We start from the raw sequence: 25,690 nt of genomic DNA, 5'->3' as shown, positions 1-25,690 counted from the left end.
GGTACACACGAAATTACAAAGGACAGTAGTTAAATTGGTTTTGCAACTTATGGCATGAACTAAAAACAGAAGTTGTAAGAACAAAACTTTTTTTCTGGATTCAACATCAGCTCCTTTTAAGTTGATGTACTTTCTTCCATCACTGAACTTGTGCCGAGTCTGAGAAGTTTGGGAATTGGAGCAGTAAACTGAGAACAGCTCCTCTGTACCAGAAAAATGTAGAAATTGTGTGCAGGGGTTTTGGGTTGAAAGTTTGATTCGGATTTGTCGTTTTACCATTTTTGTATGTTTTCTTGATTAAATATGGTCAACAAGACTGCTTCAAACTGAAGGAAATTTAAATATTTGACATTAACAAACATTGTTGCACAATAATGTATCATTTAATTTATTAATTGTCAAATTTACCAGTTTTGATTCCAAAAAATTACAATAATTGTTTTTTTTTTTAGTTGTTTTTTTTTACTTTTTTTGTTATCCATTAGGGGATACAGGAGTTCGGATAAGAGCTCTCAAATAGTTACAGCTAACTTGGAAACACCCGTTCCCGACGAGAACGGCAATGGTGAGGGCGGGGGCAACTTCACTGTGTTATATTATATATCTGTATATATTTCTTTTAAACTCTTGGCATTATATTGATGTCTATGGGGGGGGGTCAATTTTGTCATTAAAAAGGCATATTCAAGCAACAAAAGCAAATTATACACTACTAATTCTGAAACAAACAGGAAAGAGCACTCAGCCTCAGGCAACGTATAACTTGTGATCGACAAGTTTTGCTATGATGACAATTGTTTTTCTTATAAATACTATAACACAGAGAATTGGTACATTTTAGAATGATTTGTACACTGTTTTTTTTCTCGATACAAAGTCTAGTCTCGTGGAGGAGCTATCGCACAAAAGGAGCAGTAGAAGGAAAGGGTGGAAACACCAACAGCAGGGTTGAGGGACAAAATGGAGGGAGACTTTGATAAATAAGGGATGTTTGGAAGGAGGCAAGGGGAGGGATACACTGGGTGGACAATATGGATATAGCCGCAAACTCTCAGGAAGAAAAACTGGAAACTTGAAAAGAGATGGGCAATGGGGATGGTTAACAGGGGTAGAAAATATCATGGTTTTGGATTGGGGATGATCTGAGATTGTGGTGAACAGCTGACTTTAAGACCTGGAGGGAAGAATGAGATTGAAGAGAATGTGGTAGTTGGTTCCACAGGTGGGGAAAAAAAGAGGAACGAATGAGTGGAGGTGAGTAGTGATTCTGGATTTTGGGAGTTTCACCAGAAGGGGGCTATTGGCAGACTGTGTGCACACTGCAGATACCTGGGGAGACAGAGCACGGAAAGAGCAGAGGATGCCAGACCAGAAAGGAAGATGTAGAAGACAGAAAGACCACCGACCTGTCTGCAATGGCAAAGTAATAGGCCCATAGACTCAGATTCATCGTGGGGTTTCCAATAATCTTGTAGGCCTTGGTTTCCACGGCGTCAAGCTGAGCAAGCTGTGAGGCAGTGGAGCCAGCCCAGATGGGAGAGCAATACTCCATCAAGCTACAGATGAAGGCCTTGAAGGTGGATACGAGTTCTGATCTGTCAAGGAAGGACCTTGCGCAACGAAGGATGTTCAGTCGGTGACTGGCTTTGGAGGCCAACTTAGATGTGTGGTTTGCCCAAGAAAGATCCGGGCTGAGAGTGAGACCCAAAGGTTTGAGTGACTGAACCTCTTCAAGAGGATTGTTAAGAAAGTAGATGGGAGGGTTTGCCAGATGCTCCTTTTGGAGAGACAGAGTGAAAGTGTTTTGGGAGTTTTATTTTTTTTATTTTTTTTGCGATAACCTCAGCTCAGTTTTTAAGTTATTCTGTCCAGCAGTGCAGGGATTGATTCACATATATGATGTCTTTGGTTTTCCTATGGTACTTTCACATAAAAGTGAAAACATAATTTGAGGGTGACTATTTTTATTTGAAGTAAATATATGATTAGCTTTCCAACCAAGTAAATTTATTATTAGATTTCCAACGGTATGATGGAAGCCCAGCCCAATCAGGTTAAACTCTGGTTGAGTGAGGGCTGTAATCCTGAGTCATGTCCATTTGTGATGGAATGATGACCATTGGTTCAGACCCTGTGGGTGCTTGGCGTGCTCCCTGTAGATGATCGAGCTGAGCGAGAATGAGAATCCCTGGAATATCTTCTTGGAGACGGTGGATACGGACACGGCGGCTGCTGGCGGCACACTTCCTTCCTTTGACAAAGAACGTGCGTGTCTGCAGTCACATTGCTCCACTTTGTTGTTGTTTTTTTGTTAACTGCTTCTAGTGTAACTGCTTTTGCGCATGCTTTATTTAGCCCAATACTGCTCTTTCCATTTACATAATATTAAGCATTATTTAAAATTCCTACATCCTGAATGATATTGGGTTTGACTGTTTGTGTTCCATCTGAATCCTTGGCTCATGATACAGGGAGCCCAGGTGCAAATATCATATGTCCATATATTTTGTACATGGTCTACTAATGTTCTTCTAAAGCAAAGGTACAATGATGTCTACTAATATCTTTCTCCTGCATGTGATACGAGTATATGTACAAGTTCCTCTCCCGAGCCTCGGTTCACAGCAAGGTGTGTGTGTGTGTGTGTGTGTGTGTGTGTGTGTGTGTGTGTGTGTGTGTGTGTGTGTGTGTGTGTGTGTGTGTGTGCGTGCGTGCGTGCGTGCGTGCGTGCGTGCGTGCGTGCGTGCGTGCGTGCGTGCGTGCGTGCGCAGTTAGTTTTATGTATATGGCAGTATAGTCTAGAAGTATGCACACAGACCTCCGAGTTGGCCCGCCTGGGTTTGGATTTTGACACAGCTATAAACTGTCACCCTGGTGTTTTGCAGCCAGTGCAAGACATCAATGTATGTGCTGTCCCTTGGGTGGACGTTATACTTCTTCTCCCATCTGCTCGCCTTAGTTGATGGATCTCAAATATCTCACGGTGTCCTTCATGAATAATAGGCAACTTATCTCTGGCACACTAACTCAAATCCAAATTCCTGCATGGACTGCGGGTTGCAAGTGATCTGATCTTTTGTAGGTTCCTTGATACCAGGTTGCACTGCTGGCTATCTTATTGTGGTTGCTGTATGGGCAGCAGCTTCTGTGCTATGGGCAAGTTGACCAGATAGTCGCATGTTTCCTGTGAACGGCCTTCTTCAGATACGAAGAGCAACCGACGCATGCATACAGTCCCACACACGTAAGCCTCTCAAAGCAAGAGATAGGTAATGAAGAAGAGCTTATACCCAGCTTCACCTTCTCTCTCTCAAGGCTTCACTGAGAAAAGTAATGATGCTTTTCCACTAAAGCCGACCAACTTTAGTTTTTGAAAAGATTAGTTTCTACCTCCGCAGCCGAAGGCATTGATTTCTGTCCGTACATTCGTCCATTATCAGTTATTTGTTACCACAACAACTTGTGAATCACTGAATTAATTTCAACCAAACTTGGCACAAGTCGGGACTGTAATGTAATAAACTGATTCAATTTTGGGTTCATAAGATGAAAGGGCATGTGCTCTTTGAAAATCAGTTTATAGATCATAACTATTTGGCCCATGATGTCTCTCTTCTACTTTCCTTCGTGCTCTCTTTTTCTCTCTTTTTCAAGTGACCTTTAATTGTCCCCACACTTTTTGAAAAAAAACGGGGGGGGGTATTGTAATTGGCTCCGTCTGTCTGTCTGTCAGACATTCAATGGAGATCCATCATGTTATCTCCTAAACAGTTGTGCAGAAATTCACCAAACTTTGGAGTTATGATACAACACATGGCGAGAAGGTGCAAGAGCAGTATTCGTAATGTCAATTACCAAAGGAGTAATGTTGTCAATTTCCAGGTGCAAGATCAGTAATGTCAGTTACTAAAAATGCAATTACGAGCACATTTTAAAACGGTTTTAATGAAACTTGGTATATACTAGTTCGGGCCCGTAGGTGAGTGCCAGTATGTGCAGTCTCTCTCTCTCTCTCTCTCTCTCTCTCTCTCTCTCTCTCTCTCTCTCTCTCTCTCTCTCTCTCTCTCTCTCTCTCTCTCTCTCTCTCTCTGTCTCTCTGTCTCTCTGTCTCTCTCTCTCTCTCTCTCTCTCTCTCTCTCTCTCTCTCTCTCTCTCTCTCTCTCTCTCTCTGTCTCTCTCTCTCTCTGTCTCTCTGTCTCTCTCTCTCTCTGTCTCTCTGTCTCTCTGTCTCTCTGTCTCTCTGCCTCTGGCCCTGTCTCTCTGTCTCCGTCTCTCTGTCTCTCTGTCTCTCTGTTTCTTTGTCTGTCTCTGTGTCTCTGTTTCTGTGTCTGTCTCTGTCTCTCTGTTTCTGTCTCTGTCTCTGTCTCTGTCTCTGTCTCTGTCTCTCTCTCTCTCTCTCTCTCTCTCTCTCTCTCTCTCTCTCTCTCTCTCTCTCTCTCTCTCTCTCTCTCTCTCTCTCTCTCTCTCTCTCTCACCTCGAAAAGGCACATCCGCGGGTCCCCAGCAATATTCCTGGCAAGTTTCAATCGTGCAAAAGAAATAATAAAAAATAAATAAATAAACATTAATTGTGACGTCATTCGTGATGTCATAGCACCATGTCCTGTCATTGGTTGACAGATAAATGGCCCTAACTTGGGAACCGCTCGTCCGATTAATATCAAACCTTGAAAAGGCACATCCGCGGGCCCCGGCAATATTCCTGGCAAGTTTCAATCAGATCGGACCGTCAATCGTGCAAAAAGAAATAATAATAAAAAATAAATAAACATTAATTGTGACGTCATTCGTGATGTCATAGCACCGTGTCTTGTGATTGGTCGACAGATAAATGGCCGTAACTTGGGAACCGCTCGTCCGATTAATATCAAACCTTGAAAAGGCACATCCGCGGGTCCCCGGCAATATTCCTGGAAAGTTTCAATGAGATCGGACCGGCGGTCGTCGAGAAATGGCGGTCGCAGACAAACAGACAGACACACACAGAGAATGCTGGAATTATAGATAGATGGAATCAACATTAGGGGTGCATGAAATATGCAACAATTTTTTTTGGATCTGACGCACAGTGGGCATGAATCATCTTTCTGACTAACCCTCCAACACCACCACCATTTTCATTGTCATTGTCATTGTCATTGTCATCGTCATCATCATCAAACGGCAATAAAAACATTGTTCTGTATACTCTACTGTAGTTTATCTATTTTAATCATTGTTCTTAAACATTTACCATTTCTCCCCCATGTTCAATCGAATCTGGGAACCTAACCCCTTTTCACCATTAAACCAAGGTATCTGTGTTCGCGAATTCTGCATTTGCGAGATTTTTCAGGAACATGACCCTCACAAATATGGAGGCCCCCATGTCATCACTTCAGTGAAGTGTAGGATATCCTGGGAACGCTCAGAAATGTTTTGTTAGTTTGCAGCCGGCACGCGACTCGAGTACACTCTAAACATTTCCAGACTTTTTTATTTTATTTTTGCTGCGATCCACAATCACCCAATACACTCAGCCATACATTGCTTTGATATGGAAATGTCAGAACATCCTCTCAGATTCCTGTAGAACCTCTTTTTGGCACCATGATAATGGTTTAAAACTAAAGTACCTAATCTCCATTGTAGTTCCCTGTGCTTGTGAAGTGAAAAGCTTGGTTAAGCAATTGGTTCACTTTGTCTGCTGGTCGATCTGTCTACAGACGTCATTCTATGATCAAGAAACTATTTGATTTCAATTGAATGTTATATTTTGAACATGAATCGGAAAACGAACCTGCAGTTTTATCAGTGCAGTACTTTGATTGAATTTGCCAAATCAGATGGCATCTCACCCGACCACGCATGTGCACAGATTGTAAGGTAATTGTTTGTCTGGCAGTCAAACAAAATTGAAAATAATTCCAAACAGGAAACCAACTGTTTTTCGGTACGTCATAAAGGACACAAAGAACAGGCACAAAGAACTAATTTCAGATGTTCAATAAGGTGGTGTAAAAGACGATGAATTGTGAACGGTGGAAATAAACTTCTGAAAATTCTACTTATTTATTTCTACAGCATTTAAAACCTTTGTTTAATTTTAATTGAATTATGTATTTGAACATTGTGGAACACAAATCACTTTCTTTGCACTTCCAAAAACCTCCAGTTTAGCAGTACTTGGACAAAATATTGTGCCATCTCAACCAATCAAATGTGCCGCTCGCGCTCTCAATGTTGGGCGATATCGAGCTTCAGATAAAACTGCAGCTCATAGGAAATATAGATCATGCTCGGAAATGCAAAGCAAGCGTTTAAAAGACCCTTCCCATGTCCTTTTTCTCTCTCTCATCTGATGGTAATGTGTTCTCTGAACTCTCGTTTTTGTTTCAGCTGTAACAAGCAGTTGATTGAGCTTGATGTGAGAAGCTTTTTATGCCTCCACTGACGAAGTCACCAGAGCCATGATGTTTTCGGCTTGTACGTCCGTCCATGCTAATTTTCTCCGTCTTTTCTGCAACAGCTTATCCGATTGACACACAATTTTCACCATAGATGCGACTACTCATGTGGAATGTTTTAATAATAATTATGACATTATATGACATGTGGTGTGGCAGCAACGTTGGAAAAAAGGAAAAACTTTGGACCTCTATCCAAAACCACTCCATGGAAAAAAAATAATAAAAGCCACTCTTTGAAAAACTACTCCATGGAAAAAATTGAAACTTGGCACATGTCAAGTACTCCTCATGGGAAATGTTTTTACTTTTTTTGATGATGTCATAGGTGCCTTCGTTATGATGTAATTGCACACGTTGAACGCTTTATCCCATGAGTATGAAAATTTTTCAGGGTCATCTCGGGCTAAATTGTATTGGGGGTGGTGGGATAATGACAGTATCGGTCATGTGGTTCAGCAGCCATTTTATTAAATATACAAGTCTTCAAAAATCTTCTCCGAAATGGCTAAACAGATTGAGGGGAAACTTCACCCACATTTTCCTCAAGCCTTGGGAATACCATGGTGTTGATGAATAATTGATAGTTTACAAGGTCTGGCAGCCATATTGGATTGAACAAAAATCTTTTTAAAAGTGTTTATTTTGGACCGCTTCATTGATCAATATGAAACTTCACAATTATGATTTCGTAGTGATGGAGAATATTTTTTTAAATTTCAACCTGATCGGACACATTATCTGGCAGCCAGAATTTTTTTTTTTTCTAGGTTCAGGTTCAGAACCTGAATCTAGGTTCAGGGATTTAAATCAAACTTGGTACAAATATTATAATGATGTAATAATGTGGGCAGTGGCATGTCTGTTGACGTCGCAACATTGAACAATGCCATTCTAGTTTCTTTTGTTTTCTCCATTTTCTACTGCAGAATTTTTGTTTGTTTGTTTTGTTTTTACTATATGATGCTCGTGGTGGCATCATCTAATGAAGAACTCTGTGCACAAATGAATGTAGTACATGCCTTGAATAGTTGTACCTGTTTACTCCATCATGCACTCACTAAATTTGCTCAGCTATTCTTTTGCATGTGTTTCCCCCTGTTGCAGGAGATGTAATGTTGTTTTTGAAAATGTACGATCCCAAAGCCAAGACGCTGAATTACTGCGGACATATCTACACCCCAATCACATGTAAAATAAGTGAGTTGTAATCCTGTGTTTCATCTTCCAGGATGGAATATGAAATAATAAACATAATTGAAAGCATTTGCATTTTGGGATTCATTCAAGACAGCTAAGTTGGTGTGCATTGTTGCATATCATCTTTGGTGTTAAAACTTCAAAGTGACATTCCCCAACCTCATTTTGATTTTCTTAGCATTAATTGAATCTGGTTGATTTAATGTCAATTCAAAGTGACAGTTGAATAATTGTTCGATTTTGGAGCGCTTCTACGGATTCAAACTGCAATTCCCACTCGCTTTGGCACAATAGCTGGTGCCTTGCTCCAGCTTGTGACTTCACACTGTAATCCCCCAGGAGACTTGCTGTCTGTGATGTGCGAGCGGGCTGGGTTTCCACAAGGCACAAATCTTGTCCTCTATGAGGTGCGTATGTTTTTGGAGTATGTTGTGGCATTGTAATTTAAACGTTTGGAGTATTTGCAGGAGTGCTGTTTCGGGCAGAGGTATGCGAGCAGCCATTGTTAACTGTCCTTTCATTTTAGAACTGACTCAATGCATCAGAGTTTTAAAGTGCACGAAAAGGACTGTTGAAAGGCAGGGTCAAAGAGACTGCAGCTAAGACTTTGGGCTGGAGCTTTTAGTTTGTGTCATCACACCATTGTCATGGTCATTGGCTATGTCAGGAAAAGTTAGATGCAAGAAAAACCATTTTGGAAGAGGGTTTTTTGAATTTCCTTCCCGGACAGATTTTTGAATTTCCTTCCCGTTTGATCGTCACGTGATCTGGAAGATGGCCAAAAACGCCGATGCGATTCGCAAAGAAGGAAGGAAGGAGAAATGAAATATAACAGCCACCCAGAGGGCATTGCGAGTCAACTGTAATGTGGAGTGGGTTAGGCAGGGGATGCAGATTCCCTCCTTGATGGTCATTAATAATGAAACGAGTCCATTTTTCCTGGCTGTTAAACAGCGATGTGCTAATCTTGAGACTAGCTTGACTTCTAGAATCTGCGAAATCAAATCTAAATACTGCTGCCTCGAGTAGTATTTGAACCCACAACCTCTAGCATGTCAGTTGTGTGTGCCTTGTTTCTTACAAGGAACTGAAAAGTGATATAGGACCTAAGGGGAGATTGTTCTGTCAAGCTTCCCAAGCCTAATTGTTCTGTCATGTTCGTCTAGCTTTTCTTTCAAATGGTAGGATATGGCCGACTGTGTCACCTGGACACGACATCCAAGAAACGATGCAGATTGATTCTGGAGGCATGACACGTCAAGAGCCAAGAGAGTGGTCTAACTGGAGCGACCATGGACATCGCTACACGATACACTCCTTTGATACAAATGGTGCAAACACTCGATGCCTGCACACGCACAACACTCAACAGAAACCCCACCAATCACGCGACACACACGTCACTGTCCAACACGGAGACACAGCCATGTTCGTGCCCAGGAAACAAAAATAAGAACAAACACACACCTTTGCTGACCTCCATATATACAACACCAGATCTTGAGTGAATAAAATAGCAGAGCAGACCATCAATGCGATTGTTTTTATTCTTACGACCTTAAACAAAAATGCCACTCTAGTTTAGCCCTCGCACTGGCACATGACCGGAAATGAATTGTCACATCTGCTGTGGCCTGAGGAATCCTGCGAGGAAGCAGGTGAAATGTTGCCTGAGACCGGATCTCCTCTTGCTTTTTATTACTAGACAAGCAGGATAGATCTAGTTACTTTTTGTTGGATTCCCCTTTTTTTTTTTACGATATATGAGCTTTTTAGGTCATCTCTACCGAGATGACCTAATAAAGCTGCACCAAATGTCCGTCCGTACGTCCGTCAGCAATCTTTCTTTCCGATCTTGATGGAACTTAGTATGTGGGTAGAGGTCGATGAGTATTGCACACCGATATAACTTTTGTCAGGGTTCAAGGTCAGGGACGAGGTCACGTAAGTTATAAAAATCGCCATTTTCAAAACCTATCTTGTCTGCCATTCTTCAAGATTGTCCGCAACTGTTTATTGATTATGATAGGAAAAATATTATCTTGTATCTAACCGGACAGATTTTTGAATTTCCTTCCCGTTTGATCGTCACGTGATCTGGAAGATGGCCAAAAACGCCGATGCGATTCGCAAAGAAGGAAGGAAGGAGAAATGAAATATAAATATAAAACACATTTTTAGCCTTTTATATTTATACATTTTCCACCAAAGGTGCAAAAGTTTCAAAACCCGAAATGTAAACGTCGGCATTTATTTTCAAAATATAATTTCGTGCATGCGTGCCAAAATGCTGAGTCACCTTTAACCGAGCTGCGCAATAGAGCTGCGCAGTCGTCTTCGGTCATGGCGTCTGAGCAGTGGCCAGCGTGGTTCAGATTGACTGTGGTTTCAGGGGCGAAGGTGATTGTTAAGAAGTATGTTGGCGGTATAAATTCGAGTGACTGTATTGGTGATTTTATCACGCAACATGTTGACAACGATTATTCTGGCCGAATGATTGCATCAATTCAGTGCATCAGCAGGGATAATTCGCAGGCTCCTCTCGATCGTGCCAATTTCTAACATAATCACCGGCGGACATAGGGCTGCAGGCTGTGGGGCGAGGCCACGGATCCCGGATGAGGGGATAAGTGATAAATTATGCTACATGCTTCAGGCTTTCTGATTAATATATCAATGAGTACATTCCATAATTAATGAATTAATAATTAATGAATCTGGCATACAAAATGTTTTTTCATACCTGACATGTTACTTCGTGCAGTGTCACGAAACTTCTGTGGAATTAATAATTGATGAATTTGCTGGCTCTTACGATTTTTCAAACCTCAATATCTCTATAAATACTTGACCAATTTTCATTCTGAAAGTTGCATTATAATCAGTGAAGAATAATCTACAGGGTTATCATAATCTCCGAGAGCTAAGCCTATTTTTTCGTTTTTTTTCTACAACCGGAAGTGAAATGTCCCCAGAGAGTGGACGGACCGGAAAACCACGTATTGCACTTACTGGTGATTCTGATGTGTTAATCCGGGTACTAAATGAACAATACATATTTACTAATTATGTCATTAGTCGTATTATCCTAGTGTATCTCTGTGAACTATTTCAATCTAAACGGTTAGTTTGGACTGTTTCGCAGTTACCTGAACATTGAGAACTTGTGGTATTATCGAGATGACCGTCACCCCCACAGGGGGGTCAATTTTTATTATGGGGATTGAGGCTCAAGTCAACAATGCTGTGTAGAGAACTGGTCAAAAGTATATGTTTGGTTGGGAGGGCGGACAAGCAGAGAATAATTGGTAATGACACCATTCATGAGGAGGTAGAGAAGACCACACAAGTTTACATTTGGACACCCACCTTGTGGGACTGCAAGGAAGAGCATGATAGGACAAACTCTGAGACATTACTTGGACTTCCAGCTGTATCTGCTCATTATTTCAGTCATCTCATTCAATGGAGATTGTTAGTTGGTTGGAGACTTTTTTTATCAGAACATGTTCACAAAGCCCCAATAGTGGGAGGGGAGCACAAGTATATTGACATCAGTGCAATGACAAGTTGAGCAGGTACCCATATGTGTGGAGTTCAGATTATAAAATATATATATATATATATATATATATATATATATATATATTGCAGAGCAAGTACAACTTAAATTTGGAATAAGCTTGCTGCTGTCGTGTGATTGCGGGGAGTAGGTCTGTTCCCCGAGCTGGCCAGTGTCGTTGACTGTTAGGTTTGCTTTGAATGTTGAGAATGTAACAGATATTCAATCTAAGGTGATTCCCTGTGTCATCCCTTGCTCTCCCTTGCTCTCATTCTTCTCCACATCCCTAATTTCTCTAAGTCTACTTCGATTTTGTTCCTCGACCCCACTGTTGGTGTGCCACCCCCCCATTTTTTCTGTTCTTTTTGTTCTGTTACATCCTGACCCGTTCTGTATTCCAGCTCCTCCACGAGCCTCAACTTTGCGTACAAAAACAAAACAAAATGCATTGTGCATGAAAGGCATAGAAACAGCTTCTGCAGAATTTTTGAACTCGACTTAAAGTTAATTTTTTGCTTCGGCTTTATTTGGTTCTCCATCGTTGTTGTTTGCCTGGAATGATTTTTTTTTATACCTTGTCGAGGCTCGTGTGAGAGTTAACACACAACGCACAGCAAGGGTGGCATGAGACATGAGGGGCAGGAGTGGGAAAGACAAAACAGTGGGGAACAGAGACATTAAGAGATCTGTGGAAGGGAGAGGGATGGGGTGGGGAATGTGGGGAATGCAAGATGGACATTGCAGGGACTTTCAGGAAGGAAAGCAGGGAATTTGAATGAGGTGGGCTTGGGGTAGATTATCAGGGGTAAAAAGGATCGAGGATTTGGATGGGGAGATCAGTACTCCATCAGGCTGCGGACGAAAGCTTTGTATGTGGTCAGGAGCTCAGGTGGGCCAAGGAAGGACTTTTCACGACGGAGGATTCCCAGTCAGCGACTGGCTTTGGAAGCCAGGTTGGAAATGTGGTTTTCCCAGGAAAGATCATGGCAGAAGCTTGAAAGAAAGGACTTCTTCCAGAGAATTGTTGAGAAAGTGAATGGGGGGGTTTTCCAAACGGTCCTTCAGGGAGACATCGTGAGAGTGTGAGATTTGTCAGGATTGAAAGACATGTTCCACGTGTTGGACCAGTTTGTGATTTTATCCAGATCTGCAGTGAGTGAAGAAGCTGCTGCTTGCCAGTCTGAGGGATGACAGCTGTTACGGCAGAGGGTGGAGTCATCAGCAAATAGATAAAGAGGATTTTCCAGAGAATCGGAGAGATCTTTGATTAAAACCAGAAAAAGAACAGTACCAGGAACACTACCTTGAGGAACTCCAGCCAGTACAGGAAGAGGGGATGAAAGAACTCCATTTTTGATCACACGTTGACTGCGACAGGAGAGGAAGTCTGTGAGCTATGAGTGGAGGTGGCCTTGGATACCATAAGAAGAGAATTTGGTGAGCAGGGCAGGGTGCCAGACCGTGTCAAAAGCACGCAATATGTCTTGGGATATGGCTCTGATTTCATGTCTGGCATTGAGAACCTCCATCCATTGTTGAGAGAGCAGAAGCAGCATATCCAGTGTAGAGTGACCTGGTCTGAAACCAAATTGATGATCGGAAATCAAGCCATTGGAGAAGGGAAAGGATTTAATGTCTGAAGCGATGATGGATTCCATAACCTTGCTGATGATTGTTTGAAGGCTGATTGGTCTGTAGTTGCAGGGATCTGTTTTTGCACCTTTTTTGTGCAGGGCAGTAATGTTTGCTGATTTCTAAGCAGATGGCAGATGACCTTGAGCAAATGAGAGGGTGAATAGAACAGTGAGAGGGTGAGCAAGAGCAGAAGAGCAGGTTTTTCGGACACCTGGGCTGATGCCGCCTGGACCGGTTACAGAATCTGAGTTGAGGTTTGACAACAAGCTCTCCACCTTGTCAGGAGAAAAGGACACAGAGTCCAGGGACAGTTGGGTGCGACTGGGTTATGTGGGTTCAGAAAGCTATGGGTTTTGGACACAATATTTTGATGCAAACACCGAGTTTAGGCTTTCAGCATTTTCACGTGCGGTATCAGCAGTGCGGCCATTTGAGGTAAGGGGGGGGGGATGGAGTGGGAACATACACCAGAAACAGATTTGATTAGATGCCACCAGGATTTGGAGGATGGAGAGAGGTTTGAGAGTTCAGACTTGAGCTTAGAAAGATGTTGTTTTCTGGCTCTCCTGAGGGTAGATACACACTTGTTCTGAGCTTTCTGGAAGGAACTGAGATTACCCTCAGTTGGGTTTGCTTTCCATGAGGCAAACGCAAGTTGTTTCACGACAACTGCCTCACCACAAGCTTCAGTGAACCATGGGAGGGAGGAAGGGTAGGACAACTGAAGATGAGAGGGGATAAATCTGTGCATGAGAGAGAGGAAGTTTCTTTGAAAGAATTCCCAGGATGAGTTTATGTTGGAGAAAGTAGAGCTGGGAGACCAGTCTAGAAGTTTGATGGCTGCTTGGAGATTCTGCCAGTCGGCTTGAGTGAAATGCCAGACTTGACGGCGCTGAGGTGGATCTCTGATAACAGCCAGAGAGATGTCCACTTTGACAAGGATGTGGTCAGAAGAACCAATTGGAGCGGAGGAAGAACAGCAGATTTTTTTTTCAGGGAAATTTGTCAAAATCAGATCCAGAAGAGATGGAGTACCATTGGTTGAGATTTGGGTCCGGAAATTGACCGATTGAATCCGTCCCAATGAGTCGCAGAAAGCTTTTGCTGAAGTGCCATGACAGGTGAGAGAGGTACCCACACCAAGCCAACTGGCATGATGATAATTTAAGTCACCACATATGAGGAAGAGAGAGTTTGGTTGAGAAGATAGAAGTTGGTCCATGTTTTCGGAAAGTGAGGTTTAAGATGGAGTCATCACTGTTTGGTGGATGGTGCAGCACACATATAAACATGAGGTTGGAGTGGAGGGAAGCCGTAGCCAGAGGTATTCCTGGGGGTGTGGGGGAGTGAGGGCAGTGCATGGAGAGTGAGAAATAGAGTTTTGGATGAAGAGAGGAACTCCACCAGGACGAGGCTCAAGTCTGTCATACCGCTTGAGGGAGTAACCAGAGAGAGATACTTGGGAGTCATTGATGTCTTGAGGGATGAAAGTTTCTGTTGGGCAGATTATGTCAAGTTTGTCAGTGGCAACCTGCATGGAAAGATGTGAGGTCTGAGCAAAGGCCCCGCATATTTGAGGTCCACACTGATAATGAAGAGGGAGGGGAAGAGGCTTTCGGTGCAGGGGATGGGAGCGGAAGATGTGTGAAAGAGGAAGATGAAGCATTTCAGAGATCATCATTATTATTATTATTATTATTATTATTATTATTATTTAAGAGAGTTTTCATCAGATTAGGTAATGGAAATGTTGTAGAAAAAATTGTGAGGTGATTGGTGAATTTGGATCGGTAAACGCAGGGGGTGGGAACCGATCGCGTGGTTACGGGAGAAGCACGTGGCCTCGGGAGGTGTTTCGTCAAAAGTGAATTTATTTATTTTAAATAATGATTGAATTTTCAATTAGGATTTGCCCTTTAAAGGAAGATATTTAAAGTGCCTGAATGAGCAATTGCTAGGAACTATGTAATGATTTGCACTTGACATTTTGCAAACCTTTTTGTTTTCTTATTTCCTGTGACTGAACATTTGTTTCGTTTCTCTGTCCAAAGGCTGCTGAGGTGCTGCTTTGCTCACTGTTTAACATTAGTTATTGGTGCAAAAGAGTTTCTCAAGATTACTCACTGGCTTTTTGAAACCTGTGGTCATACTCTTTGTCATACATTTGTCTGCTGTCAGTTTGGCCTCAGCGTATTGCGTGCCCATTCGCTCCGTGACGTGTGACAACATGCATTTGATTTCGTACTTTCACCTTTGCCTGCAGGAAGTGAAGCCAAATTTAACAGAGAGAATTCAAGAAATCGACTTTTCTTTGGACAAAGCGCTTGATGAACTTATGGATGGAGATATTATTGTCTTTCAGAGGTAAGCATTCAGACTCTTGACCTATTTATCACCTTTCCTTTTAAATCAGAATGAAAGAGGTTGTTTTATGGAATGAAGAACTTGATCTGCATTCTTACTACCATATTTTTCAGCCTATAAGTCGATGTGAAGTACAAGTCGAATTATCTTATTTTCCCATATTGCCTTCCTTCATTCATAGACAAGTCGATGTGGAGTACAGTATAAGATTAAGCTTGATCAACTGGTAAAGATCAAGGAGGAAAGTTTCTGTTAAGCAGGTGTCTTGTTTGTCAGTGGCAACCTGTCTGGAGAGATCAGTCAGGTTAGAGCGAAGGCCATGGTTGTTTGAGGTCCACACTGTTGAGGAAGAGGGGGGGAGGGGGAGTGTAGTGAGAGGGAGGAGATGTGGAGGTAGTGAGAGTTGTTTACAGATAGCAGAAGAGCTGGGGGAGAGGGTCGGATGGGGAGGAGGACAAAGGGATCGGTGGTGAAAGGATGAGTAGCAGTGGGGAGTCATAAGAGAGGGGGTAAAGGGAAGTGGAAGATTGGAGGAGGTGGAGGAATGAGATAGAAGAGAGAGGGTGGAGGGGAGGAGGAAACTTTGTGGATTTGAAGGGGGCAGTTTTGAGAAGGGGGAGTGAGTAGGGGAGATTTGAAAGGGAGGGGTGAGAATTAAGGGAGAACGGTGAGGGGGAAGAATTGAGGGAGAGAGGTGAGGGGGAAGCTTGGAGGGAGAGGGGAGACTATGAGAGCAGGCATGGCCATGAGGGAGAAGGGAGGGGTGGAGAGAGGGGAAGGATGAGACTGGGTTGAGGTATTGTGAAGATGGGAATGGGTGGGGGTGGGGGGTGGGAAGAGGGGGAGATTTGAACTCTTGAAAAGAATATAGCTATAAATGAACATAACTAACCCAAACTTTCGGGAAGTCCAACCATTCTTACTGTAATTCCCTTAATATAATTTATGCATCATAACCTCGAGCCATTTCACTATGAACGCATCCAAACGTTAATAGCCATGTTGTACAGTTTCACAGTACTGTACACTTATTCGCTCTACTCAATCATTAAAACGTTCCCTCCAATTTACTTTCGGTAAGTTAAGTTTGTGGAAGTTATGTATCAAAATAGCGAATTATTCTGCATAAATTATATTAAGAGAATTACAATCACAATAACTAAACTTTTACGTGAACCTTGGATTTGGGTTAGGCAGGACGTAATGATGTAAGGCATTATCTAATATGTGAGTTTAAACCAATGAACTGGGGATGTTGAGGCTATGCCACAAACAGGCACAATATAATTTTGAATTTAATTTCGTGATATTATTAATGGTCATAAAAAAAATCAAGTCGCCCCAATGTTCACCACGAGGTCGAACATGGTCTTTGTGCCAAGTTTGGTAGCATTTGGCCCAGTCGTTTTGGCATGATTGTTGTTACACACAGACAGACAGAGAATGAAAATAACATTTATTTATTCGCTAATGCCTATGGTACTTCCAGGGTCATGAATATTTTTCACGTTATTTGAACTACTTTGTGGGATGACCTTTCTTAAAAAATAGAAATGTAAACAGTTTTTCAACATGTTTGCTATCATTTGAGGTTACGATATTTAAAACAAGGTTCAGAATCATAACAGCACTGGATCAAATCACATTACATTTTGTCACTGTTCACAACTCATAGTCCTTAATAAACATGAACACCTTACAGTTATTGTAATACAAGCACTCAATGTTTGTCCACTAAGCTTTTCTGCCACAATTCACCTTCTTGGTTTTCTCAATGCAAGATTCGTCTTAGTACAAATACTGTATTCATATATCCCCCGGCACTCTGATCGCACCACCATCCTTCGGCACCTCGATGACTAGATCTCAGATCAGGATTTTCTGCGTCCCATTTTAATAGCTCAATTGAAAATTTCTCGATTCCAGATTCGCGGCGTGACTCATCCAAAAGCCTGGTCAGGGTGAGGGGAATGCCACGTTTCTCCGGACTTCCCTCTCCTTTCCCTTCCCTGCCCACAAATTATTTGAGCAGTCAGTTGGAGACACGAAGGCATGCTCTCCCTCCCTGTAACCCCTCCACTCTACACCAGCACTTCCCCTGCCCAACAAACAATCTCGGCCCCACATTTTGTTGAGTATTCCTGTAACTGTTCATTTAATTGTACATTTGTCTTTAATGTGTGTTCTTTATTTATTTGTTTAATATCTGTCTCTAATATGTAGTTAAGTGAGGTTAAAGTTATGTTAGGGTGACTGCAAGTGTGCCCTGAGAACGCATCCCCCCCCCAACCCCCCACCTGCTTAACATCGCACTTTCTAAGAACACATCCATGGCATTTAGTGGAAACTTGCTGTGGTGTGTTTTAAATTGACAATTATACAATTTATAAATCCAAAAAATCGCACTTTGCAATTCTTTTATGTTAATGCAATTTCAATGTCTTAAAACATAGATAAGTCGATTTTGAGTACAAGTCTTCCAGAGGAAAAAGTATCGACATGTATGCTGAAAAATATTGTAATTTATTTATCAAACGTTTTTCAAGTTCATTGATGATAAAAGACTACTAAATTTAATGTGACTAAATGTTAATGGAGATGTTTTGAGTTTTGGCACTGATATCATATGACTATGAGAAATAAAATAAAGCTTTGTTTTACACACCATGCTTCATATACTATTCAATGCATACAGAAAATTGACTATCTCAAGTTACCCAGACACACCCTGGCCTTTGTACACCCCTCACGATTGCCCTTGCTGAGTTAATGGTGCTTTTATTCTTTGAATACAGATCTTCCCCATTACGACCAGTTTTTTGTGAACCCTTGCCTAAGTTTTATGCTTCTACTTTCATGCAAAAATTGTGTGCACCAAGGGCGGTACCTTAAAGGTCAAAACATCACTTGCATTTACAGGGATGACATAGACATCACAAGTGACCTACCCACTGCTAGAGATTATTTCCACGATCTCTACCATCGCGTGGACGTCATCTTTTGTGACAAAACCATTCTAAATGACCCTGGCTTTGTCGTCACACTCTCCAACCGCATGAATTATTCCCAGGTACATTTTAGAGACATTGTGACTGTGATAGAATCGGGGCATTTTAGTCATGTCTTTTCATCATTTAAGCAGTCTTTCAGCTCAAGTTGCACTTAAAACGTGTTATTTTTCAGAAAAAAAATACATTTTTATGTCACTATTTAATTTCTTTTTTTTTTTTTTGGTCAGTTTTGCTCGAAATACCTTTCCGGTAATGACGTCGAGTGATTATTGAAGATTTTGAGTCCTCTCGAACCTGACCTGAGATACTTTCTTGCGCAATGGGATGCTTTCTTTATTGCTGTGTCCTGTGTGTGAGACTTGCAACTTGATTTGATGCTTCATTATTTTGAAGGTTGCAAGGACAGTAGCTCAAAGGTTGAACACAGATCCCATGTTACTGCAGTTCTTCAAGTCACAAGGGTAAGGGTCGTGGATTCCATTGCAATTTTCACAAAGATAGGTTGATTGAACTTCAAGGTGTGTGCAGTCTTGTTAAGTTTCTGAATCCACTTGATCTCATCTCATTCTGCTTGGCATGTCCAATCATTTGCAAATGATTGGCTTAAACAAATAACCAAGCGAAATGCATCTCAAGGGTAAAGGTCCAGGCAGGATGGCTTGACACTTGCATTGCTTTTATCTCTCTGCTTTCCTTCAGAAAAAGAGAGAAGGAAAGAAAAAAATTATGGATGAAAATTTTGTTACACAGTGCTTGTAGAAAGTCTACACCCCCTTTCAAAAATTTCACCTTGTGTTGCCTTGTAGCCTGGAATTAAATTGCATTAAATCAGTTTTTTTTTCTACCTTTATTTACACACCGTAACCCACAACTTCCAAGTGAAAAACAAATTCTATAAATTTCAGAAAATTAATTTAAAATACAAAACTAGAATATCCTGGTTGGATAAGTGTCCACCCCTCAAAAAAGCCCACAATAGCAATTGTAAAGTCACTCAGGTGTAACCAGTCACCTTCAAAATCACACACCAAATGAATTGGCCTCCACCTGTGTTAAAGTATAGTGATTCTGACTATTTCAGAATAAAATTAGCTGTTCCTGTCAGCTTCCTCTGCTGGGAAGTGCATTTCACAGCAAAGACTCAACCATGAGCACCAATCAGCTTTCAAAAGACCGTGATAAAATTGTGGAAAGTCACAAATCAGGGGATGGATATAAAATATTTCAAAAGCCTTGAATATCCTTTGGAGCACAGTCAAGACAATCATTGAGAAGTGGAAGGCGTATGGTACCACCAAGACCCTGCCTACTTCTGGCCGTCCCTCCAAACTAGATGACCAAGCAAGGAGGAGGAGACTGATCAAAGAGGCCAATAGCAACTTTGAAAGAGCAACAGGCCTTTATGGTAAAGACTGGTCACTGCAAATGACAACAATATCCCAAGCACTCCACAAATCTAGCCTCTATGGTGGGGTGGCAAGAAGGAAGCCATTACTCAAAAAAGCTCACCTTTGATGTATGCAAAAAACACACTCCAGAGATTTTGAAGCCATGTGGCAAAATGTTTTGTGGTCTGACGAAACCAAGATGGAACTTTTTGACCTAAATGCAAAACGTTATGTATGGCACAAATCCAATGCAGCCAAAGAACACCAATCCCACTGTGAAGCATGATTGTGGCAGCATCATGTTATGGTGATGGTTCTCTCATCAACCGAGACTGGGGTGCCTATCAGGATAGAAGGGAAAATCAGGTCAGGTCAGAGCAGCGCGCCACTGCATCCACTTTCTGCTGATACTCCAGGGGCCTCCGTCTGGCCATCCGCCAGGCAGATGCCTGGCCCATCCCCATCTCCTTGAGATGCCGATCAACCTGCTGCAACCATGAGGCACGTGGCCGGCCCATCGGCCTCCTCCACTCACGAGACTCCCTCACTGAGAGAATCTGGTGAGCAGGATCAGCGTCAGGAAAACGAGCCACATGTCCATACAGCCGTAACTGACGCTCACGGACTATCCAGGTAACAAATCTCATTAGAGTTCCTCTCTCTGCAACAGCTCATTGGGCACCAGCGATAGCCAAGGATTCTCCAAAGAGAACTGGTACCAAAGGAAGTTTCTCCATCTCAGATCCCTGGTCAGAGTCCAAGTCTCACATCCATAGAGCAAGACTAGAAGCACCAAGGACCTGAAGACTCGGACTTTCGTCCTCCTGCACAGGTACCGGCAGCGCCACACCCCATGATCCAGTGAATCCATGACTCCCCAGGCCCGATCCAGATGTCTATTGACCTCTGACTCACAGCCAGCAGAGACGTGAATAGCACTGCCAAGGTAAGTGAATCTCTCCATGACCTCAACATCCTCACCACAAACAGGCACAGACAGGGCAGCAGCATCCAAGATGTCATTGAAGGCCTGGATCTTAGTTTTGACCCAGGAACAGGGCTGGATTTATTGCCTGTGGGCCCTAAGCCAAACCTTATCAGTGCTCCCCCCCCAAAAAATTATATATATATATATATATATATATATATATATATATATATATATATATATATATATATATATATATATATATATATATATATATATATATATATATATATATATATATATATATATATATATATTGTAGTGTAAAAAATAAAGAATTGCAACATAATGTACCACATCAATAATTTTTAATCAAATTACTTCCATATCAAGTACATCAAAGTACATCAAAGTAAATCAAGTTCCATATTATGTACATCTTACACATTGGAATAATGGAAAAATAAAATGAAACTGAAGCATAATAAATTTTGCAAGCACAACTATGTGAAGTTCAAAATGACATTTTCCTATTTTTTTCTATGGCAAATTTGTCAATGATACTGTTTGTGTCAAGGGATTGTAGGAGATCAGATTCAATGCATAGTAATGAAAGTGAGTTTAATCTGGTTTGTCCCAAAGTTGATCTCAGGTGATTCTTCACCCTTGATAGAGTAGAGAAAGACCTCTCTCCTTGACAGTTTGTAATGAGGATGGTAAGGAAGATTCTTACCAAGATACTAATGTTTGGAAAGGCATTTGTCAAAATACCATCTTTAGACCTCAACAAAGTGGAAATGTTTGTCACTGACCTGTCAGATTCAGAAGACAAAATGTCTTTAAACTGCAAAAATTCATCTAAAACAGATGCTTCCAGGTCACTGGAATAGGTACTGACAAGGAGTTCCAGTTGAGCTTTGAGGTCATCATAGTTCATAAAAAAGGTTGTCAGCTTTGGAAGTGATTGGAGTTGTGCAGCTTTGGTTTCTTTTAACTTTCTCTTTTGTGAGCCACTCATATATTTCTTCTGGGACGACATAATTAATCTATCTCATGAGAATCCCCAAGATTCCAAGAATAATCTGTAAACATAAAGTAATAATAAATTAGTTCAAGTCCAGTACAAGAGATACCAATATCACAAAATAAGAACACAAAAACACACGTAATATTCCAATGAAGTCCACTAAATACAACACATAATGTATATTATCTATAGATAGATAGATAGATAGATAGATAGATAGATAGATAGATAGATAGATGGTGGGAAATGGGCATTTTAAAATGTAGTTATATTTTTCGTTACCTTATTTTATTTTATTAATTTTACTACAGGGCCTACTTGCCTACTCCTTGGCCGATCAGAGAACCCACAAGTCCCCGGTGGCCCCCCCAGTTACTGGTGGACCCTAGGCCAATGGCCTATGTTGCCTATTGGAAAATCCGGCCCTGCCCAGGAAACCCATAATCCCAGCGGCTCCGACTCCTCACTCAGCACCTTGAGAGCCCCCAAAAGGATATCTAGTCTCTACAAAGATGACTGCATCATCAGCGAAATCAAGATCAGAGATCTTGACATTCCCAAAAGATGCACCACAGCTTGATCTCTCTGACATCCTCCCCATAATCTAGTCCATACAAGTGCTGAAAAGTGTGGGGGCCACGACACACCCCTGATGAACTCCAGTAACAACTAGAAATATGTCAGAGATGGCACCACCACTTCTCACAGCACTCTCAGTACCAGAGTAGAGTTCAGACATCAGATAAATCAGTTTTGATGGCACCCCACAAAGACCAAGAATCCTCCAGAGGGCATCCCGATTCACTGAATCAAACACTTCACAGAGATCAACACAGGCTGAAAGCAGCCCCTGCCGAAACTCTCGTCTGCGTTCGGTAGGGACCCAAAGAGCAAGGATACGATCAACCGTTGACCTCTTTGGTGTAAAGCATGACTGTTCTGGACGCTGGTGCTCAAGCAGATGGTGGCGAACCCTATCAAGAATTATCCGAGCAAAGACCTTGCCCAGCACTGAGAGCAGCGTCACCCCTCGGTAGTTGTTGCAGTCTTGGCGATCACCCTTCCCTTTCCAGAGAGGGACAACAAGGCCTCTCTTCCAGTCAGTTGGGATGATGCCTGTGTTTCAGGCAGACCACAAAAATGTATGCAATGACATGAGTGCAGCATTTCCACCAACCTTGAGAAGTTCAGGATGGATGCCACAGATCCCTCCCTGGAGCTTTACCCCATTTCAACCAGTTCACCACAGCCTGTGTTTCCACAAACGAAGGTGGGCCACAGTTGATTGGAGGGTCACAAACAGTGATTGTAACACCCCTGACATCCATCTTGACAGCTGGTGGATCAGCCTGGTATAACCGCTCAAAGTAACCGGCCCAGCGGGCCTTCACTTCAGACTCCTCTGTCAAGAGCCCACCACCCTCTGCTCTAATTGCAGTACACTGGGAGATGGGCTTGGATGAACGCAATGCACGAATTCCCCTTCAAGCAGGACGAGAATCACTTGACCACAGGCGATGCTCTACCCCTCACAGATTCCACGCACATAGGCCTCCTTGTCCACCCTTAGCACCCGTACAGTTTTACGCCTCAGCTCCCTGAACAGCTCAGCTCTGCCATTCAGCCTGGCCCTGCGACTCTGGTCAATGGTATCCAGTGTCCCTTGAGAGACAAAATTCTTCTTCGCTCGGTGAGTTCTAAGACATCCACCGGCACCATCAAGGACTGTGGTCTTGAAGGCACTCCACAACCCTTCAGGATCTCCCAAAGCACCTAGACTCCCCAAAGTGTCCACTCAGCCTGTTCGCAAACTCCTCAGCTACCCTCTCTTCCTTGAGCTTGCCAACATCCAGCCTCGGCTGGGATGGTCCCATTCTCCTAGATTTAAGTTGCAACGTAAGAATTGCTTCAACAAGCCGGTGGTCAGTATTGAGGAACTGAGCACTCCGGTAGACCCTGCAGTTCTGGATCATCCTCCAACGACCATCAACGAGCACATAATCAATCTCCTTTGCCACACCACCAAGTCCACCAGCGTTCGAATACCAAGTCCGGCGATGAGCCTGTGGGCGCTGAAACCATGAACTGGCCACCCTAAGTCCATGACTTCTTGCAAAGTCAAGGAACTTAGTGTTATTCAGGATCACAGTTACAGACCCATGGGGACCAACACATGTCTCATAACCATCCCTATCAGTTCCAGTCAATGCATTGAAATCCCCCAACTCTAGAAGAGTATCTCGCCCAGAGCACTGATCAACCACAGACTCGAGCGTGGCATAGAATATGTCCTTTACGGTGAAATCACTCGCCTCAGTCGGAGCATAAACAGAGACCAGGGAAATGACACCAAAGCAGTGACGAATCCTTAGTCTCATAATACGCTCGTTGACCGGTGTTACCTCAATTTTCATTGGAGTCAGCTTGTTGGACACAGCTACAGCAACTCCGTGTGCATGGTAACCATCAGAGCGACCAGACCAATAGTAGGTGTAACCACCCACCATTATCTCGCCGCAATCCGGTTTCCGAACCTCAGAGAGTGCTGCAATACTGATGTCCAAACACTTGAGTTCAGATGATAACAGAGACAGGTGATCATCCTCTCTTCCGGATTGGACATTCCAAGCACCCACCTGAAGGGATCACCTCAGGTTAACCCAAGGAGGCCGCCATCTGGTGGACAACACCTCAGCACCACCCCGGCATCGACGACCGCAATCTGACCTGGGAAGGTTACCCCGTGGTTTCCCTTCTATCATGAAAGATTGGGGGGTACTGAAGGTTCTGCCCCAATCCCGTCATCCGGTGAGCTGCCCTGCGAAGGGAAGCTGTACAGGAGGTACTCCCACGGAGCGGGTTTTCAGATTTTTTTAAGCTTCGGGAATGTTTTGCGGAATGAAGGGTTTTACGGTTGCCGGAGTGCAAATCCTGCCACCAACCTCCTAATAAGAAGTAACCCAACTGCAGGAGGAAGTCCGCAGACACAGTTGGGCACTTGATATGGATGACCATTGGCTCACAAGGAGCTCCTCTCCCCTTTGACAGGTTTTGTTTTTAATCCTGCTGGGTGTCCATATCCAAACACCCTCCTCACCAGAAAACCTGGTGAGAGAGATAGTTTAGTCACCGACAACCCGACCATGGAACAGGTTCGTACAGGTTTACATGATACCTGTAGAAAGTCACAGATCTGATCTAGCCTAACCTGAAGGGAAAATGGATGAAGCAAAATACAGAAAAATCCTCGAGGAAAGCCTGCTGTCCTTGTGCAAGAAAAGCTGAAATTGAGACGGCTGATCACCTTTCAACATGATGACCCGAAGTATACAGCCACACTGGAGTGGCTCCTTGAATGTCCTTGAATGGCCCAGTCAAAGCCCCGACCTAAATCCAGTTGAAAATCTGTGGCATGACTTGAAGATTGCTGTTGATCAACGCTCCCCATGCAACTTGACTGATCTTGAACAGTTTTATTCAGAAGAATAGGCAAATATTTCCCAATGAAGGTGTGCAAAGTTGGTGGAGACCTATCCCAACAGACTCACAGCTGTAATTGCTGTCAAAGGTGCTCCACTTATCAAACCAAGATTTTTTTTTTTAGTTTTGTATTTTTAATTAATTTTCTGAAATTTGTAGAATTTGTTTTTCACTTGGAAATTGTGGGTTACGATGTGTAAATAAAGGTGCGAAAAGTCTGATTTAATGCAATTTAATTCCAGACTACAAGGCAACAACAGGTGAAAATTTTGAAAGGGGGTGTGGAGTTCCTACAGGCACTACATTTTTAATAATGTTTACAACTAACACGTTTTCCTTACGTTTATAACATGCTTATGTTTGTGTGGAAGGCTGAAAATAAATGTCCTTTCAGATGGGGCTATTAAAGATTTGAAATGGCTCTAATTGGATAATGTTTCACATTTTGCCATACTTTGTTTGCACGCAATTTACAGTTGGCAGAAGTAAACAGAAAAGCCCTCCGAAAGCAAAACAAGACTCCGACCATGTTTTGATGATATTTTTTCTGTTAATTAACAAATGACAATAACACGTTAGTTGTGATTACACTCCTGAGTTGGCTGTTTCTGCTTTATACTGTGTATGAATTTGAATAAAACTGCTGCTC

At 42.4% G+C, this 25,690-nt stretch overlaps 1 protein-coding gene across 8 annotated transcripts in view; it reads left to right on the top strand.

The window, feature by feature from the left end:
• USP7 (ubiquitin specific peptidase 7) overlaps positions 1-25,690 on the top strand; it is a 207,065-nt gene that overhangs the window by 148,053 nt on the left and 33,322 nt on the right. For 7 of the 8 annotated variants that reach the window (XM_085891982.1, XM_085891988.1, XM_085891984.1 and 4 more), the window contains 6 exons: positions 2,160-2,265; positions 7,554-7,646; positions 7,986-8,053; positions 15,107-15,207; positions 18,127-18,277; positions 18,612-18,679. In XM_085891982.1, coding sequence (XP_085748108.1) covers positions 2,160-2,265; positions 7,554-7,646; positions 7,986-8,053; positions 15,107-15,207; positions 18,127-18,277; positions 18,612-18,679 — 587 coding nt within the window. The remainder of the gene's footprint in view (positions 1-2,159; positions 2,266-7,553; positions 7,647-7,985; positions 8,054-15,106; positions 15,208-18,126; positions 18,278-18,611; positions 18,680-25,690) is intronic. The other variant, XM_085891983.1, reaches the window with a different exon arrangement.

The sequence above is a fragment of the Eptatretus burgeri genome, chromosome 8 (genome assembly GCF_056783735.1).
Source record: "Eptatretus burgeri isolate ZD-2024b chromosome 8, Ebu_testis_v1, whole genome shotgun sequence".
NCBI lineage: Eukaryota > Metazoa > Chordata > Myxini > Myxiniformes > Myxinidae > Eptatretus > Eptatretus burgeri.
This window is presented reverse-complemented; position numbering and strand designations above follow the sequence as displayed.